This window comes from Schistocerca serialis, chromosome 6 (assembly GCF_023864345.2).
Source record: "Schistocerca serialis cubense isolate TAMUIC-IGC-003099 chromosome 6, iqSchSeri2.2, whole genome shotgun sequence".
Lineage (NCBI taxonomy): Eukaryota > Metazoa > Arthropoda > Insecta > Orthoptera > Acrididae > Schistocerca > Schistocerca serialis.
Window position 1 is genome coordinate 273612212 of NC_064643.1, and position 19862 is coordinate 273632073.

Here is a 19862-nt window from a genome sequence, read left to right on the forward strand (position 1 = left end):
AGTGTCCCATTCCACCACCAAGAGCATCAGCGTAGTGCGCAGTTCAAATGGCTACTTTCACTGGTGCGGAGCATACTCGCTGTACATTTTGATTTCACGAAATGAAATTTGCAACAACTGTTCGGCGTAAATTTCACACCAAATATGCTAAGGAACCGCCAAGCAGGCCTACAATTTACTCTTGGCATGACAACTTTGTTGAGACGGGTTGTTCACTGTGACACAATAAATCAACAGGTCGCCTGCATGTTGTTGATTATGTCGAACAGATTAAGGAGAGCTTTTCCTGCAGCCCACAAAAATCAATGAGAGTGCATCTCGTGAGAATGGCATTCCACAAAAGACTGTTTGACAAGTACTGTGTAGATGTTTACACTTGAAAACAGACACAATGGCACAGCACATTAGTGATGCTGATACGGCTGGTTGCTCACAAGGAATTCTGTGCAGAAATGATGCATCAGATAGAGGATGACGAGATACTCCTAAACACAATAACTTTCAGTGATGAGTCAACATTTCATAACAGTAGCATGTAGAACACCCACAACTGCAGAATACATGACAGTGAATATCCACATGCAACCCTGGAACACTTTCTTGACAGCCCCAAAGTTAATGAGTTCTATACCCTTAGCGAACTGAAAGTGTTGTTGTTGTTGTTGGTGGTGGTTTTTTTTTTTTTTTGGGGGGGGGGCACTCAACTACTGAGGTCATTAGCGCCCAGTCACAATTGTTAGAGCACATAGAATCTAGTAAAACTCATGGGAGGGGGGGGGACACCAGAAAGTTCTTACAAAGATGCAGATAAAATAAGTGAAGGAGTTAGATGTCTTTGGACAAGCCAGTCAAAGTAATAAAACGAAGAACACGAGCAGCTGCTCGAGCGTCATCAGCTAAAATATCCTGTAAAGTAGATGGCAGAGACAGGACAACACGAGATTGACTAAAACGGGGACACGACTATAAAACATGGCGCACTGTTAATGCATGACCACAAGGGCACTGCGGGGCTGGGTCACCGGAGAGCAGGTAGCGGTGGCTAAACCGGCAATGCCCAATCCGCAACCTGGTCAGAAAGACCTCTTCTCGCCGAGATGGTCGGGAGGAGGTTGTCCAAGCAGTTGGGAACGATTTTACTGCCCGGAGCTTGTTGCCTTGAAGTGATGACCAAGTATCCCACCACAAAGACACAAGCCTCTTACAAACAACCCCACTAATGTCAGAGGACGGGACACAATGGAAGGCTGGCCGAGGCAGGAGGACTGCAGCCTTGGCTGCAGCATCAGCAGCCTCATTCCCAGGCACTCCTACATGGCCTGGAACCCACAGAAAGCTGACAGGAGAGCCATCAGCAGCAGAAGAATGGAGGGACTACTGGATCCGTTGCACCAAGGGATGGACCGGATATGGAGGTCCAAGGCTCTGAAGAGCACTGAGTGAATCAGAGCAGAGTACACACGATGAATGGCGGTGGCCGCGGGCATACTGAATGGCCTGATGGAGAGCAAAAAGCTCGGCCGTAAAGCTGGAACACTGGTCGAGGAGCCGGTATTTCAAGGTGCCGGCCCCGACGACAAAGGCACAGCCGACACCATCATCAGTTTTGGAGCTATCAGTGTAAATAAAGGTGTGACTGGCAAGTCGCGCACGAAGTTCGACAAACCGTGAGCAATACACTGCAGCCGGAGTACCCTCCTTTGGGAGCGAGCTGAGGTCGAGATAGATATGAACCGGAGCCTGGAGCCACGGTGGTGTTGGGCTCTCACCCTCTCTGAAGGTGGTAGGGAGGGCAAAATCCAATTGTCAAAGGAGGCGACGAAAGCGGACTCCAGGGGGCAGCAGGGCAGACACATACAACCCATACTGATGGTTGAGAGAATCAGCGAAGAAGGACTGATAAGAGGGGTGGTCGGGCATTGACAACAGCTGGCAGGCATACCGACAAAGCAGTACGTCGCGCCGTTAGGTCAATGGCAATTCAGCAGACGTAACCCCCATTGGTGGATGGAGTTGAGACGGCGTAAGAGGGATGGCCGAGCAGACGAGTAGACGAGGCTCCCATAATCCAGCTTTGATCGGACTATGGACCGATACAAGCGAAGCAGGACAGTGCGATCCGCTCCCCAAGATGAACTACTAAGAACTCTGAGGACATTAAGGGAACGTGTACAACGGCCAGCCAAATAAGAGACGTGGCGAGACCAACAAAGTTTCCTGTCCAGTGTGAGCCCTAGAAACTTAGTTGTTTCCACGAATGGGAGAACAACGGGACCGAGATGTAAGGATGGCGGAAGGAACGCTTTATATCACCAAAAGTTGATGCAAACCGTCTTCTCTTCAGAGAACCGGAAGCCATTTGCCACACTCCATGAGTATAGGCTGTCTAGACAATGCTGAAGGCAGCGCTCCAGGAGGCATGTTCTCTGGGCACTGCAGTAGATCGCGAAGTCATCGACAAAAAGAGAGCCTGAGACATTAGGTGGAATGCAATCCATAATTGGATTGATCGCTATGGCGAAAAGGGCTACGCTCAAGACGGAGCCCTGAGGCACTCCGTTCTCCTGGAGGAAGACGTCGGACAATACGGAACCCACACGTACCCTAAACTTTCGATCTGTTAAAAAGGAAACAATAAAAAAGGGCAGGCGACCGCGTAGACCCCACCTGTGCATGGTGCGGAGGATACCTCCTCTCCAACAGATATCATAAGCCTTCTCCAAATCGAAGAACATGGCTACCGTTTGGTGCTTTCGCAAAAAGTTGTTCATGATGAATGTCGACAAGGTCACATGGTGGTCAACAGCGGAGCGGCGGCGACAAAAGCCGCATTGAACATTGGTAAGTAGCCGTCGAGATTCAAGAATCCAAACTAACCGAGCGTTAACCATGCGCTCCATCACCTTACAGACACATCTTGTAAGAGAAATGGGGCGGTAACTAGAAGGAAGGTGTCTATCCTTCCCGGGTTTGGGTATAGGAACAACGACAGCGTCACGCCAACGCATGGGGACTAGACCTTCGGTCCAGACGCGATTGTAGGTACGAAGGAGGAAGCTTTTGCCTGCCAGAGAAAGGTGGGCCAGCATCTGAACGTGAATGGCATCTGGCCCCGGAGCAGAGGACCGGGACAGTGCAAGTGCACGTTCTAGTTCCCGCATAGTAAAGGGGGCATTATGATTTTCCAGATTCAGTGAGTGGAAGGAAGGTCGCCGAGCCTCTTCTGCCTCTTTCCTGAGAAGGAAGGCAGGGTGGTAATGGGCGGAGCTTGAAACCTCCGCGAAAAAGCGGCCGAAGGCGTTGGAGACATCCACAGGATCAACAAGGACCTCATTACCTGAAGTCAGGCCAGGTACCGAGGAGTGGGCCTTAATGCCCGACAGCCGGAGCAGGCCACCCCAGACGACAGAAGAGGGAGTAAAACTGTTAAAGGAGCTGGTGAAAGAGGCCCAACAAGCTTTTTTGCTGTCTTTGATGACTCTACGGCATTGCGCTCAGAGTCGTTTGTATCCAATACAATTCGCCAACGTAGGATGGCGGCGAAAGGCGCGTAAAGCACGTCGTCGAGCATGGATAGCGTCTCTACAAGCCTCATTCCACCAGGGGACGGAAACGCGACGTGAAGAAGAGGTAGTGCGAGGAATGGAACGTTCGGCAGCATGGATGATAACAGCCATGAGGTATTCGACCTGACTGTCACAACTGAGAAAATCGTGGTCCGGAAAGGTCGCCAGGGAGGAGTAAAGTCCCCAGTCAGCTTTCGGTATGTTCCAGCTCGAAGGACGTGGGGATGGGGTGTGGTGCAGGAGACGAACGACACAGGGGAAGTGGTCGCTCGAATAGGTGTCAGAAAGGACATACCACTCGAACCGACGGGCAAGAGTGGCAGAACAGATCGAGAGGTCCAAGTGGGAGTAGGTATGAATAGAGTCTGAGAGGAAAGTCGGGGCGCCAGTATTGAGGCAGACAAGATTGAGATGGTTGAAGATATCCGCCAAGAGGGAGCCTCTCTGACAGGATGCAGGAGAGCCCCAAAGGGGATGATGGGCATTGAAGTCGCCAAACAATAAAAACGACGGAGGAAGCTGAACAATCAGGTGCATCATGTCAGCCCGACTAACTGCGGACGACGATGGAGTGTAGACGGTACAAACGGAAAAAGTAAAGGCAGAAAGAGTAATACGGACAGCTATTGCTTGGAGTGGGGTGGTCAATGGGATGGGATGGTAACAGACATCGTCCCGAACGAGCAACATGACCCCACCATGAGCTGGAATACCGTCCACAGGGGTAAGGTCAGACCGCAGGTATAGTGGGGAAAAGCAATACGGTCAGTTGGGCGCAACTTGGTTTCCTGGAGACCAAGGACAAGCGGACAGTGCAGGTGGAGGAGCAGTTGTAATTCCTCCCGATTAGATCGAATACCTCTTATGTTCCAATGTAACAAGGCCATCACTAGTCAGAAAAAAGGGGGAACGAAATGGGTGAAGAGCTGGTCACCTCGACGGCCGCGGAGGGCCAGGTTTCGAGGGAACAATGCTACAACCGGCGGGAGGCGGATCCTGTTCCATCGAGTCGTCACCAGCTGCGACCGCTTTCCCGGGTTGCGTAGGAGGGGCAGCATCATTCGCCGACGAGAGGCCAGCTGAGTGCCCAGCAGCAGAGCGTCCCGGCGAAACTGAGGACAGCCGGGAGCAGCGACTCACGGATGGAGCGTCAGACGAAACGCGCCGGGGTGGAGAGGGGGATAAAGACTTCTTCTTGGAGGCCTTCTGGGAAGTCCGATGAGGCATGGGGATGGTGGACTGGACCCAAAGAAGGTCCTCACGCGCGGGGTCCGTTTTGGAATGCCGGACCTCGGAAGCCGGGGTCCGGAACGTTTCCCCAATGGACGCCTGAGAAGAGGATCGCTTCTCAGGCGGCGGAGGGGGAGGAGGAGGAAGGGTGGCCCCTGGGGCAGAGGGGGGCAGGGGCTGCGAGGGAGGAGGATTTGGAAGGGAGGGATTTGGGAGGCGGAGGCATAGACCCCGGATGGGGTGAGGAGGTGGAGGGAGGACAGGATAGGGGTGAGGATACTGTGGAAGGAGTGGACATGACTGAGGCAAACGAAGTTGTCAACGTCACGGGATGGAGGCGGTCATACTTCTTCCTGGCCTCAGAATAAGAGAGGCAATCCAAAGTTTTTAATTCTTGAATCTTCTTCTCCATCTGATACGCGGGGCAGTCTAAAGATCTAGGCAAGTGGATGCCAGGACAATTGACGCACCGAGGTGGTGGGGTGCATGTATGTTCCTCACGAAGAGGACGTCCACAATCACCACAAAGGGGCTCAGCCTCACACCGTGACGACATGTGCCCAAAGCGCAAACACCAAAAGCAGCACATAGGAGGCGGGACTTAAGGTCGCACATCGCACCGGTAGCACATCACCTTTACCTTCTCTGGGAGAACGTCCCCCTCGAAGGCGAGGATAAAGGCCCCGGTGTTGATGCGACGGTCTTTGGGGCCGCGCTGGACTCGCCGGACGAAATGCACGCCTCGGCGCTCCAGGTTGGCCCTGAGCTCCTCATCAGATTGCAGCAGGAGGTCCCGATGAAAAATAACCCCCTGCGTCCTATTCAGTGCCAGATGCGGGACAATGGACACTGGGATGTCCCCTAGTCGGTCGCACGCCAGAGGCGCCGCCGACTGAGTGGCGGAGGTGGTCTTTATAAGAACGGACACCGAACGCATTTTACTGAGAGCCTCGATTTCCCCGAAGATGTCCTCGATGTGCTGGACAAAGAACATGGGCTTGGAGGTGGCGAACGTCCCCCCATCGGTCCGAGAACAGACTAAATAACGGGGGAAGTACTTCGCCCCAAGCCGGCTGGCCTGTCCTTCCTCCCAGGGAGTGGCCAAGGGGGAAAGGGCAGGAGAACCAGAGACAGTACCTTTCTTTTTAAAAGACTCGGCTGCAGAGCGACCCAATACATGTTGACGTTTCATCTGCGAAATGTCCGCCCCGATACCACCCACTTCGACCAGGGGCTCTCCCCACGGGCGCCACCCAGCCTCAGCAAGGGCCACCTGGCAGGATGACCATTGCCGGGAGTCCTGATGCCCCAAGGAGACGGGCATCTACTCCTTGGCCAACATGGGGAGGGTGCAGCTCAGGTATCGGCAGTACGATCCCTGTGTTGTCAGGGGACTACAACCTAGAGGGTACATGACGACCCTACCACAACGGGCTGGCTACCGTGATGGATTTCGTGTGCCATGGAAAGTCCATCATGATCGTAGGTGCAGATGGGGACGCACTATGGGCGTAACTTGTGCAACCCATCAGGCGTTTAGGCCCAATTTGAGGAATAGTGGGTGTGGTTACAACGCCGTTACAATGCTGAGTGCCAAGGTCTTAGTGCACTGAGGACCAGTGAGACACCACGTAAGGCATCCTTCCCCAAAAGCTCGTACTTCTGTAGAATTTTGAAAAATGGAGGTCAAACCCCAAGGGGGACCATCACATGGAAGGCTGAAACGGTTGAAACTCCTTTTAGTCGCCTCTTACGACAGGCAGGAATACCTCGGGCCTATTCTTACCCCGGACCCGCAGGGGGGGAACTGAAAGTGTATGACCCTTTCTTCTTCAGGGGGAAATCTGTCACTGGCATTGTACATTTGGATATGCTTGAAAACTTTTTGACTCCACAGATCAATGAAGGTGACTGAGATGGGATGGATCACTACCAGCAAAATGGTGCAACAACTCCTTTCCTCATGGGAGTTCAAGGTTTCCTCAATAATCACTTCCCAGGTCGGTGGATTGGTCGTGAAGGGCCAGTCACACAGCCACCTCTCTCCACAGAGTTGACACCACTGGGTTTCTTTACTGGGGTTTCATTAAAGACTGTGTGTTCCTCCCCCATCAAACAATTTAGCCAACCTGAAAAACTGAATCTATGCTGCTGTTTCACAAAATATGCCCAATTTGCTGCAACGAGTATGGGAATAAATCAATTACTGGTGGGATATTTTCTGCATCAAACCAAAATGACACCTGACACTTTTATGTAAAACTTGAGGTTCTTTGCTACAACTTGACATGTCTACCAATTCTGTAAGTTATCTCAATAAATTCCTGTATCGTTCCAAAGTTGTAAAGTCCTGTTTGCTTCACCCTCTATGTACCTACAACTTCCTCAGATCACAAAGAGATTGAAAACATGCACTATGAGATAAAAGAAATTATTTAGTATGTTAAGAGAGATGAAAATTTTAATAGTGATGGAGGACAAGAAGTCCAATATAGGAAAAGAAAGAAAAGAAGAAACAGTAAGAGAATGAGAACTGGGGAAGAGGAATGAAAGGTAAGTCAGCTGGTAGAATTTTTCCCAAAGCACAATTTGATCATTGCTAACTCTCGGTTTAAGAATATGAAAGAAGTACATATATGTCAAAGATACCCAGACACACTGGAAGGTTTTAGATAGATTATGTAATGGTAATACAGAGATTTAGGAATTGACATGCTAAATGTAGTAGATGACTTTTGCTAATTCAGCAGCAAAATAGCCACTCACAGCAGAGGTAAAGTGGATATCAAATATTTAAAAGTAAGAAAAGCTTTTCTGAAAAAGAGATGTATAGTAACATTGGTTATAAATTTAAATATTCTGAAGTCTTCTTTAGAGTATTTAATTGAAGTGCAGCTTTATATGAAATTGAAATCTGGCTGCTTTTGAAACATGATTCTACAGAAGAATGCTGAAGATTTGAGTGGTAGATTGGCTAAATAAGGATGAGGCACAGTGCTGACATGGGAGAAAAAAGTGTCATGGTAACAAGAATAATGGAAGCAACAACTTGGTAAGACACATTCCCGCAGTATCATGTAGGAGCTAACATGGTAGTGTCATAGTATATGTGGAGGGTAAAACTATAGAGGGAGAACAAGGCTGGAGTACAGCATTAGTTTTGCAGAAATGAAGACTCGCACAGGATATATTCACTTGAAGAGATGCATGAAATCAGTCTTCAGATCTCTTGGCTGCAGATGGGACAGTTAATGATTTTCTGTTGCCGTTAACTAGTTTTTTATTGGCTAATGAACAGAACAGGTAAAATTTCAAACTCTTCTTTTGTGTATGACGTTACTGATCAGGTCACAATTGTAGCAACTGCAAAAAGCATTGTTTTTGTCTATCCCTAATTTTGTCAGACTGCCTATTTTGGATAACAGAAGGGACAAGAAAATGCAGACTCTTTCAAAATACACAAAAATTATGACAGAATACCAAGAAATGTCTTTTTCTTTTGTGAATATCATATGCCATGAAGTACCAATGGCAAGTTTCCTGATTCCTGATGTTATATTATGACGGGTAGTCAAAATGTTTTAATTATCATCTCCCAAAAATCAAGTTGCAGCTATTAAATTTTGTTCTATCCTTATCCTTTTTTGCATATATGCTCTTCAATTCAACACATTTTTCCCAACAATGGATGACTTAGTGAAGACCTTGATTGTGTAAGTCTTCACTGGAGAACAAATTTGGTAGCCTAAAGAAGTAGTATCTGTGAATGTGTCCTGTGCAGAATGAGATAGGACATTACAACTGAGCAAACACATCCCCTTGGACAGCTTTCTATGAAGCTTTCTCTTGACAGTCTCCTTTAATCTTGTCAGGAGATTCGGTAGTATGCTCCTGCGTCAGTTTGCCCCTTGGAATCAAAATCTGTTGGCACTGCTCCATGTCAGTTCCGAAACACACTCAACATCACCTTACCCACTGATGGTTGGGTCTTCACTTTCTCGTCGGTGGTGAATCCACATGTTTCCATTACTTGTTTTGATTCTTTTTCTCAGTCTTAGTGATGTACCTGGCATCAATCCATGGTGATTATGCAGCTAAAGAAGTTGTCTGGACTGGCCTGACACAGCTAAACACATTTACACTCTTGGCTCAGTGCAGCTTGGTTTTTGAATGGCTGTGAGCAGTAATGGAACACAGTGGTGGCAACCTTTTTCATTTTCAATGTGTTATGAAACATTTTGAAATCTGATCCATGTCTGATTTTCAATTTTTCCACTGTCTCCTTGGTTGTGATACAGAGATCTTCAAGCACTAGTACCTCCACTTTTCTCTTGTAATTCCTGGCTCTTCATAGAGAGAATCTTTCTCTTTGTTCTTCGCCATTCAGACTTGTTTAACCTCACTGAAAGTGTCTGTGCCACCCAACTATTGTGTCGATGATAGTGGTTTGTTATCATACCATTCCTGGAACTCAGCAAGGACTGTTACAAAGTTATTACCTAACATACATAGAAAATGAACCAGCACACAAACATCCATTTCATCAGTAGGCTACACCATTTTGTTTTGGTTTCTCTATTGGAATGTTATGGTAAAGTAGCATGGGGATTTCACTGTGTACCAGGACTGCAGACATGTATCTACAAGTAAATAATTTCTTTTAGGTGATAATTACAATTTGTATATATTGTAATGTCATCCTGAAAAAATTTGAGCTACTGCTCAGATGGGACAACACCGTTGACTAACAATTGTTTTGCACATATATTATACAATGGCTGTTGGATTAGTTAAGAAAACAAATGATTTCTTTTTGGTCATGAAATGAATGTATTGAGAGAGGCATCTATAAAAGTGAACAGAATCAAAACAACCAGCACCTGTGTGATTTGAACAGTGATTAATTTCCTGAATGCTCAAAATATTATGACCTGGAAAGGTATAATTTAATATATTAAGTTTAAGGGATTTATGAGCTAAGAGAATCAATGGTTCAAAGGAGGTAATGAATTAACCAGCTCTGAACATGACATAATCACAATGAAGAGCAAAGCTGGCAATCATAATATAGACATAATAGCTGGTATAAAGGAATAATGTGGTGAACAGAAAGAATAAATAATGCTGCCATCTGTTATTTATCATCATACAAGGAAAATTTCTGTCTTCAGGTTATACAAAGGCTGGTCTCACAGTACAATAAGGATATAAATGACTGGACTACCATGATATAGCTGCCCTAATCATCACTGAACCTCAGCCAAGTTTCAGTGTTGGGACATAAATTCGGATAAAGTTGGAAACGGTGTGATACAAGACTCATCCAGTCGAATGACTTTTTTTAATAACTCCACAGTCCAGGATTTACGTGTTTGGCATCACATTTTCCTGTTATGGGCATTTGCACCACTGATGAGTGGTTTTGGGATTCCAGTTCACTCTGCAATCCCCTGCTATTGGAGCTACCTTCATGTTGTTTCAGTGCTAACAGGATTCGGAGTGTGACATTGTGTTCTGCAGTGAGTTTTGCAGCTGTTGTCCCCTTATTTTTGTCACAATCCTCTTCAATGTCAATTTGTCATGACTGCTGAACACACATTGATCTGTATTGTGACTTAGCAGATGAGGTTTTTCCACTTTCCCTGTATGCAGTGTAAATGTTCGATATGGTGTCTTCTGAAGCATCAGAAACTTAGCTGCTTTGGTTACAAAAGCACCCACCATACGAGCACCAAGAATCTGCCCATATTCAAATTCAGTCATAGTGCACTCACGATGACACAGAACATTGTTCTGATCACAGTTGCCACTTCCAACTTATTGGGGACTTCGCACAGGTGCTGTCGAATACAACAGTGCAACATGCAAGCTTCGCTATCTTCTGCATTTATGTTCAAGAATGCATTTCTCATGACATTCCCATATTTTTGTCCAGACCCTACACTTGCACAAATAATAAAAATTATTGATTTTATTACTTTTTTAAAAAATCAAATCAAAAGTTACTTGGCAATGGAATGTCCTTTACATACCTGTACTTACCTCTTTATGGTTGATTTCTGGAGACTAGCAGATGACTTGGAAATAGAAGAAGAGCCTGAATACATGGACATGGTGCTAGAACTGCTATCCCATCTGAAAACAATAAATAGTTCAATAGGTTGCAGTTCTCAAAAACTGTTCGAATAAGAGAAACCATATGAATGTAATACATAGTTGTGAATTAAAATTCAATATTCCTTGCTAGTAAAGACAGAAAACAGTCAGTTGACTCTGAGACACCAATACTTTGAAGGACTTGAATTGTACTGAATAATAGTTGGCTGTAACCTAATTATTATAATTCTGCTTATCTTCTAGATAAAAATCACTATTCCTCCTCCTCCACAACTTAATTTTTATTAATTTTTAACCAAATCTGTTTCACTTAATTGTTCAAGGCATTGTCAATGGCCAAGAAAGAAATAAAAGAACTATTTGTTTACTTCATTATGTTTCTTTTTTGTTTCGTTGCATATAAATAGTGTTTCATAGCACCATATTTAGATTAACTTAACATTCATAATATTTACAAGTAAGGGATGTACAGTATGTTCTCAATATAATTCCTTTACTTGTAAAGCAAATGAATACAAATTTACCTAAAAGTGCTGCTATGAACTGCTACAAAGATGAAAAACAATTGTGCGAAAAATTATTTCTTTTGTTCTACAATATTACTTTTATTGGTAACCGGTTTTTGGCTTACAAGGCCATCTTCAGACATTTACTGAGTAATATTGTAGAACAAAAGCAAACTGGTGCTTTTCACTTATTATAATGTTGTTCTACCAAGAACCGACAGAAGATTCTGTTAATATAAATTATTTGTAGGTCAATGAAGATGTCTAAAAGAATTATGTACAGCATGTTTTGTTGAAAGCTAGGTACAATAAAAAAATCAGCTGCAAGAGACAGAGACAACATGAGCGCTTTTTGTATGAGGGATTGCAGAGAAACATGCATTTAGAAAGACCTCTGGGATTGGTGATCATTGTGTATCAGCTTTAAAGAGGGGAAAGTTTCCAATGGATTATAAGCAGTGTACAACATGTTGACGTGGATAGTTTTATGGAATGTAGGACATACATTAGTATTTAGAAATGATGGCGACAGTAACTGCAATAGCGATAGAAATAGGGTTACAGAGATAGTAATGGGAGCAGAAAGTGGCAATGGGGCCAGATGAAAAAGAACAAAATGAGAAATGGCAAATAGAGAGAATAAATATGAATGATTGGAGGCAGCAAGGTCCTACTAATTATGATAATGAAGAAATAAGAAATAATTATAGGAATACAAATGATAGAAAAATATAACAACACAGTAAGTTGGCGCAAGTGAGGATCACGACACCCCATAATCAAAGAAACTAACAACACCCTCCATCACCAAAAGTTTCACAACCAAGAAGGACAAAGGAACATGCAAAGTAAAACATCAATTAAAGAAAAGAAAACCAGTTTTAGTGGATATGTAAGTTGAATATGATCAACATATTAGGAGAAAGAAAAGTATGACCAAAAAGATAGGTGTAAAGGGATAAAGAATATTAATATCCAATAATGGAATGTAACAAAATGATGAAAAGGTTAATTGTTAATCACCATATAGCGGAGGTACTGAGTAGCAGAAAGGCACAACAAAAAGGCTATTGGAAAGTTAGCTTTTGGCCAACAAGGCCTTGGTCAAAAATAGACCACACACAACACACAACACACACACACACACACACACACACACACACACACACACACACAAATGAAATTCACACAGACATGACCACATTCTCTGGTGCTGGAGCCAGTTTGGCTCCTGCTGCCAGAAACTGTGGTCATGTGTGTGTGAGTTTTGTTTTGTTACAGTGTGTGTGTGTGTGTGTGTGTGTGTGTGTGTGTGTGCGTGGGTCTACTTTTGACAAAGGCTTTGTTGGCCAAAAGCTAACTCCGACGGTCTTTTTGTTGTGTCTTTCTGTGACTCAGCATCTCTGCTAGATGGCGAATGTAGTGGTGTACACCATGACTTAAGAGAATTTTTCTCCTACATAAAAACTAGGGATGATGAAAATTTAAATGTTTCAAAAATAGATCTAGAATTTAGTTAGTTACATTCACTACATTATGTGAACAATCATATAGTGTGAGTGGTACCGTTTCTGAAGTGTGTTGTAATGTTGGTGACATGTCACTGGCTTCACAAGTTAAAATTCTTTCTTCTGTTGTTGATAATTGTGGTAATACTAATTTTGCTGTACAATCTTGGCCCATGATGATGCCATTTGTGATGATGTTCAGATTCAAATTGTTGATAGTGGTGTCAATGGCAATATAAATGAAGAGGCAGTTAATCTCATAATGCTAAGAAATTTATGGTGATGAAGAAACTCCATGTATTTTTGTAATGAAGTCAAGGTTAGTAATGCCAATTTTGATTCAAAAATAAAGCTACCATTGAACCAAAAGTTGGTTTGAACATCACAATGCTTTACTACATGCAGTCCTGTGGTAGTGGTGTGCCTTTACATTCCTCTGACATTTGAACTGACTGACCCAGCCAGTTATAGGGAAGCCTGCAGTTTAAAACAGATTCTGAACAACACCACAACTCTGTAATTTTCATGTTGATAAATATTGCCAGGGCTGAAAGAAGTGAAAAGTGACAGGTAAAATTGCTAGAGCTAATTGGGGACTGAGGCGATACCTTCAGATCTGTAGTCTGACACTTTACCATTGAGCTACCGGGCCACACTTAGGAAGTGGTAACTTAATCTATGATAGCAATGAGAATGACATAAAACGTGGATACACTGAAGGAATCTGTGGCAACATGTGCAGATGGTGACTCTGGTGGCGCAATTTAAGTACAGTAGTTGCAAAATGCACAAATTAGTACAGCTACACATATTATAAAATATGTCCTCCACCAAGTTTTTGTGTCTGTATGAGAAAGTTAATCTAGAAACTGCAATGTTCTGACACAATATTCACTAGACAAACAGACAGATAGATAGACAGACAGACAGACAGACAGATTCATGAGGAATTTTATGTATATACACTACCGCTTGTGAAAATTGTAACACCCAGGAGGAATAGTCTGAGTCACTCCAAAACCAGATGATGTGTGAAACAGCAGAACCATAGTGATTAAGATTGCAGAGAGATAATGTGCACAAAGGCCCACCAGTACCTCTTTTGTGTAACTGAACAAGTCAATGTTTTGCCATACCAAGTCAGTGTACAGCCATCAAATGAAGTGGAAATGTGCAAGCAAGTGCAAGTATTCCTTGTCCACATTGAAGGACACAATATCAGCATGTCAGCTGGCTTGAACAGGGCAAAATGACTGGTCTCTGGGAAAATGGTTCATCATACCACTGGCTTGAACAGGGCAAAATGACTGGTCTCTGGGAAAATGGTTCATCATACCACTGGTATGACTGTGATGTGTGTGCAGGGCTAGCGAAGAGGATCATACACAACAATGGGTGAGTAGTGGATCACATTACGTGACTACAGTGTATTGGCCATCTGGTCCACAGGGCCATAAATGGCGAAACAGCTTCACCAGCAGTGTTGGCGTGATGCTGGAGCACTGCAAGAGGTGCAGACATGGCTACAATGACAGTTTGATACTGTCTGCTGAAGACCAGATTGACGGTGTGCTTGGGATTGCATCAGCTTGCATTGACCAGAAACTACATATGCCTCAGTCTGCAGTGGATATGTGAACACAGTCACTAGTGCGTTGAGCAGCAAATTGCAGTGTTGCGAACGAGTCTCACTTCAACTGATCCAATAAAGATGACTGTATGCATTAGATGCGACTCTGACGAAAGCAATCGGGGAGACTACATTAGTGAATTTCATAGCGGACAAATATCAGGTGTAACTCTTTGGGGCATCACTGGCTACAAAAGATAGACTCATCTCCTATGTATAAAGGGAAATATGAACAGCAACTGCTACATCAGGGAGATTTTAGAGCCCGAAGCAGTTCCACATGCCATGTTTCAGTACAACAATGCCCATCTATACTTAGCAAGGACACGCAGGCCTTCACTAAGTGAAAGGTACGACTGTTTCCCTGGCCTGCACATTTGCATGTGTGGGGCAGGGTATGGTTGGTTGCCAACTTTTTCATTCTGGTCCTCCTGCAACAACTGTCAACACTTTGTGGGTGCTCCCATAAACAGCATGGCAGTGTGTTCCCCAGCATCGTAGCCAGGCCCTCTTTGATTCCATGCCATGAAGTCTAGTGGCTCTGAATACTGCAGGTGGCAGCTTCACGCTGTACTTAATTCTCATGATCAATGTGCATGTACAGTCCTGCAATGTCCCAGAGAGTAAGGGGTGGCGACAGAAGAGCATCTGACCACCTCTTCCATTAACCATGCCAAATCTGTTCAATAACCATGCCAACCCTACACCAATGTGAGACAAAGATGCAAGAAAAAGCAGATCACATCTCCCTACATAGGAGGGTGCCAATAAAGTATTTTCACATTTGGAGAAGAAAGTTGGAAACTGAAATTTCTCGAAAAAAGTCTTTGTTTTAACAATTGCCACCCCAACTTGTGTATCATACACAGTTCACTCTCCCCCTTATTTCAAAATAGTAAAAATGAGCTGTGCTTCTTTGAACTTTTACAATGATAAACAAGCGCAGTGTAAACAGTCTCTTTAGTAGACCTGTTGCATCTTCTAAGTGTTCTGCCAATAAAACACAGTCTTTGGTTCCCCTTCCTCACAACATTTTCTATGAGATTATTCTAATTTAAGTTGGTCATTATCGTTATCCCTGTGTATTTAGTTGGACTGATAGGCTTTACACATGAGTGATTTATTGTGTAAGTAAAATTTAACAGCAGATTCCTTTTAGCACTCATGTGGATTACCTCACACTTTTCACTATTTAAGAGTCAATTTCCACTTTGGACACCATAAAGGTATCTTGTCTAAATCAATTAGCAGTTGGTTATGTTCTTCTGATGACTTTATTACGTAATAAATGACAGCATCATCTGCGAATAGCTTAGGAAGGCTGCTCAGATTGTCTCCTAAATGATTCACATAGATTAGGAACAGCTGAGGGCCTATAACACTTCCTTGGAAAATGCCAGGTATCACTTCCACTTTACTCGGTGACTTTCCATCAGTTACTACAAATTACAACCTGTCTGACAGGAAACTATCAACCCATTAGCAAAACATAGGCATGCAATTTCATTACAAGTCAGTTGAGAGGAACTGGATCTCTAGAAATGTGGAACCAATTTGAGATCCTCTGTCAATAGTACTCATTACTTAAGGTGAGTTGTGTTACACAAGAATGATATTTTCAGAACTTGTGCTCACTGTGTGTCAATAGTTCATTTTGTTCAAGGTCGTTCATAATGTTGGAACACATTGTATATTCCAAAATATTATTGCAAATCAATGACAGTGACATAGGTCTGTAATTCATGGGATCACTCCTATTTCCTTGCTGGAGTAATCGTGTGACCTACGAAAACTTTCCAGTCTTTGGATACAGATCTTTTATTATCAGCATTCTCTGAAAGGAACCTAAATGATATACAGTCTGGACCTGAAGAATGGCTTTTATTAAGTGACTTGAGTTGCTTCGCTACAACAAGGATATCTACTTCTAAGTTAATCACGTTGGCAGCAATTCTCAATTCTAATCCTGGAGCATTTACTTTGTCTTCTCTGGTAAAGGAATTTCGGAAAATTGTATTTAGTAACTCAATTTTAGTGGTTCTGTCATCGACAACATTATACCATCACTATCACACAGCTGAGATACTGTTTGTGACTTGGTAGTGATTACGTACTTTACATACAAGCAGATCCTATTTTGGATTTCTGGCAGATTTAAAAGACAGAGAGTTTCATTGTGGAAACTATTAAAAGCATCTTGCATTGAAAACTGGGCTAAATTTCGAGCTTCTGTAAAACTTTGCAAATCTTAGGGATTTTATGTTCTTTTAAAGCTGGAATGCTTTTCTGCAACAGTGTTCTGACTTGCTTTTTGTACCTTGTGGGATCAGTTCCATCTATTATTAATTTATTTGGTGTAAATATCTCAACTGCTGTTGATACTATTTCTTTGAATTTAAACCACATCTGGTCTATGCTTACATATTTAGTTCAGAAGGAATGGAGACTGTCGCTCAACAAGGTATCAAACAAATCTTTGATCTCTTAGCAATAAACAGTATCAAGCAGATTTAAAAGAACATAAATCCCTAAGATTTGCAAAGTAGGGTTTAGTAACCACAAGGTTATTGTCACAAGACTGAATGCTGTAACATGCAAACATGCAAAACCCCCAAAAATGAGTGAAAAATAGAGCGACCCTGGCGGAAGCCACCCTGACATGGAGCCAGCAGGCCACGTTACTCCAGGACCCAACCTAACCGCTGACATACCATACGTTCCAACAGCTTACAAAGAACTTTGGTGAGGCTGATGGGCAGATAGCTATCCACATCAAGCAGGTTTTTACCGCGTTTGAGCACCGAAATGTTGGTGCTCTCCCACCATTGCAATGGAAAGACGCTATCGCACCAGATCCGGTTGAAGATGACGAGGAGATGTCGCTTGTAGTCAGATGAGAGATGTTTAATCATCTGACTGTGGATCCAGTCACGCCCAGGAGCTGTGTCAGGGCAATGTGCAAGGGCACTGAGGAGCTCCCACTCTGTAAATTGGGCATTATACGATTCACTGTAGCATGTAGTGAATGAGAGGTCCGGTCTTGGAAACTGACATATGGCCGGGAGAGCGGTGTGTTGACCACAGGCCCCTTCATATCCGCATCCAGTAACACGCCTCCGATGCAGAAGCTGGAGCGAAGTGCTCAGCAATCACGTTTGCATACGTTTGCATAAGTAGATAACTCACCATTTATGGTAACACTGATGATGATTAGTGTTTTAGGGCGCACAACAGCGAGGTTATCAGCGCCCGATGGTAACACTGGGGACACCTGTTGGGGCCTGGTACCTGAAAAGACGTTTGATATTTCCCCAGATGGTTGCATATGACACCCAATGGTCGAGACTTATCTCACCCAACACATCTGCTTCCGTCATTTGATAAGGTAGCGAACATGGGCACGGAGGCATTTAAAGGTTATGAGGTGCTCCAGGGAAGGATGCCGCTGTAGAGCTTGCCGATGCTCCTTAATTGCTTCAGCGACTTCCAGCGACCACCAAAGCACTGCCTTACACCTCGGGCACACTAAAGAGCAAGGGATTGAGTTTTCTGCTCCAGAAACAACTGTTGTAGTCACCTGTTCAACAATCACATTGATGTTACTGTGTGGGGAACATTCAATGGTGACAGCACAGGTGAAAGTTTCCCAGACTGCCTTATTTAAAGCCCATCTGGGCAGGCGTCTGTGGGCCTGATTCTGGGGCAGTGACAGGAAGATGGGGAGGTGGTCACTACCATACAGGTTGTCATGAGCTCTCCAGTGGATAGATGGGAGAAGTCCTGGGCTGCAAATTGATAAATCAATGGCCGAGTAACTACCATAAGCCACAATGAAATGTGTGGCGGCCCTAGTGTTTAAGAGGCAGAGGTCGAACTGAGACAGTCAAGTTTTGACATCTCTGACTCAGCCAGTAAGCATGGTACCACCCCACGAGGGGTTATGGGCATTAAAATCTCCCAAAAGTAGGAAAGGTTTAGGGAGTTGATCAATCAGTGCAGCTAATACATTCAGGGGTACTGCACAATCTGGAGGAAGATATACATCGCAGACGGTTATTTCCTGTGTCATCCTTATTCTGATAGCCACAGCTTCAAGAGGGGTTTGTAGGGGGACATGTTCACTACAGACTGTGTTTAGGACACAAATACAAACTCCACCTGACACTCGATTATAGTCGCTATGATTCCTGTAATAACCCTCATAGCCATGGAGGGCAGTGGTCCGCATTGCCGGGAACCAGGTATCCTGGAGAGCAATGCAGGTAATAGGTGTAGTGGAAAAAACTGCCACAATTCCACTGGAGGATGACGTCATCATGAGACTGGGAAGGCATCGAACATTCAATGAGGCATTTTATGCCTCAGGGTCACCCGCTGCCACCGACTATTTGCCTGAGCAATCCATATCCATTTTGTCTGAAGGTCTGGCAAGATTTAGGTCCTCAGCGGACGCCAAAATCTCCATCCTCAGATGCAGAGCTTGTAGGTAGTGGTGGTGTTGGTGCCACTGCAATTTCCTTGGCCTCAGATGTTTTCTTTTTGGATTCCTCTTGCTGCTCCTTGGGTTTCCCTGGCTGGGAGGACTTCACTGGCTCAGTCTCTGGGACTGAGGATGAGTGTGAAGCCCTACGACCAGCTGCTTTTAGGCTCTTCAGCCACTGGCGGATGTCGTCTTTCCCACTAGTAGAAACCTGGGAAGGGAGTGACCCAAGAGACCCCGAAGAAGACTTACGCTTCTACAGCTTAGAAGTGGGGACAGATGCCCCCGATGGTTGGGGAGGGGGGGATGTTGCTCCCAAAGTAGGTGGTGCAAGAGCAACAGGGAGGGAAATGCCCCCCACCATCAAAGGGGCAGATGTAGTTTTCCAGCTATGAGAGGTGACTTGGGTTGGAGGAACTGATGGTGCCAGAACTGTTGTAGCAGCAGCGTAAGGATGCAGGTGTTCAAATTTTCTCTTAGTCTCAGGGTAGGTCAGTAAGTCCAGGGTCTTTTACTCCATAATTTTCCTTTCTTTCTGGATAATCCTACAGTCTGGCGAGCAAGGCAAATGGTGCTCTCCGATGTTGACACAGATGGGAGGCAGGGCACATGGAGTACTGGGATGTGATGGGCGTCCACAATCTCAGCATGTGACACTGGAAGTACAGCGGGAAGACATATGGCCGAAATTTCAGCACTTAAAGCATCATATTGGGGGAGGGATATAGGGCTTTACATCACAGCGGTAGACCATCACCTTGACCTTCTCAGACTCTGGGACTGAGGATGAGCGTGAAGCCCTACGACCAGCTGCTTTCGGGCTCT

General features: G+C 44.6%; 1 protein-coding gene across 1 annotated transcript in view; it reads right to left on the bottom strand.

Moving 5' to 3' along the window:
- The window catches only part of LOC126483618 (spatacsin), a 410710-nt gene that overhangs the window by 359430 nt on the left and 31418 nt on the right, over nucleotides 1–19862 (bottom strand). The window contains exon 5 of the mRNA XM_050106663.1: nucleotides 10839–10931. Coding sequence (XP_049962620.1) covers nucleotides 10839–10931 — 93 coding nt within the window. The remainder of the gene's footprint in view (nucleotides 1–10838; nucleotides 10932–19862) is intronic.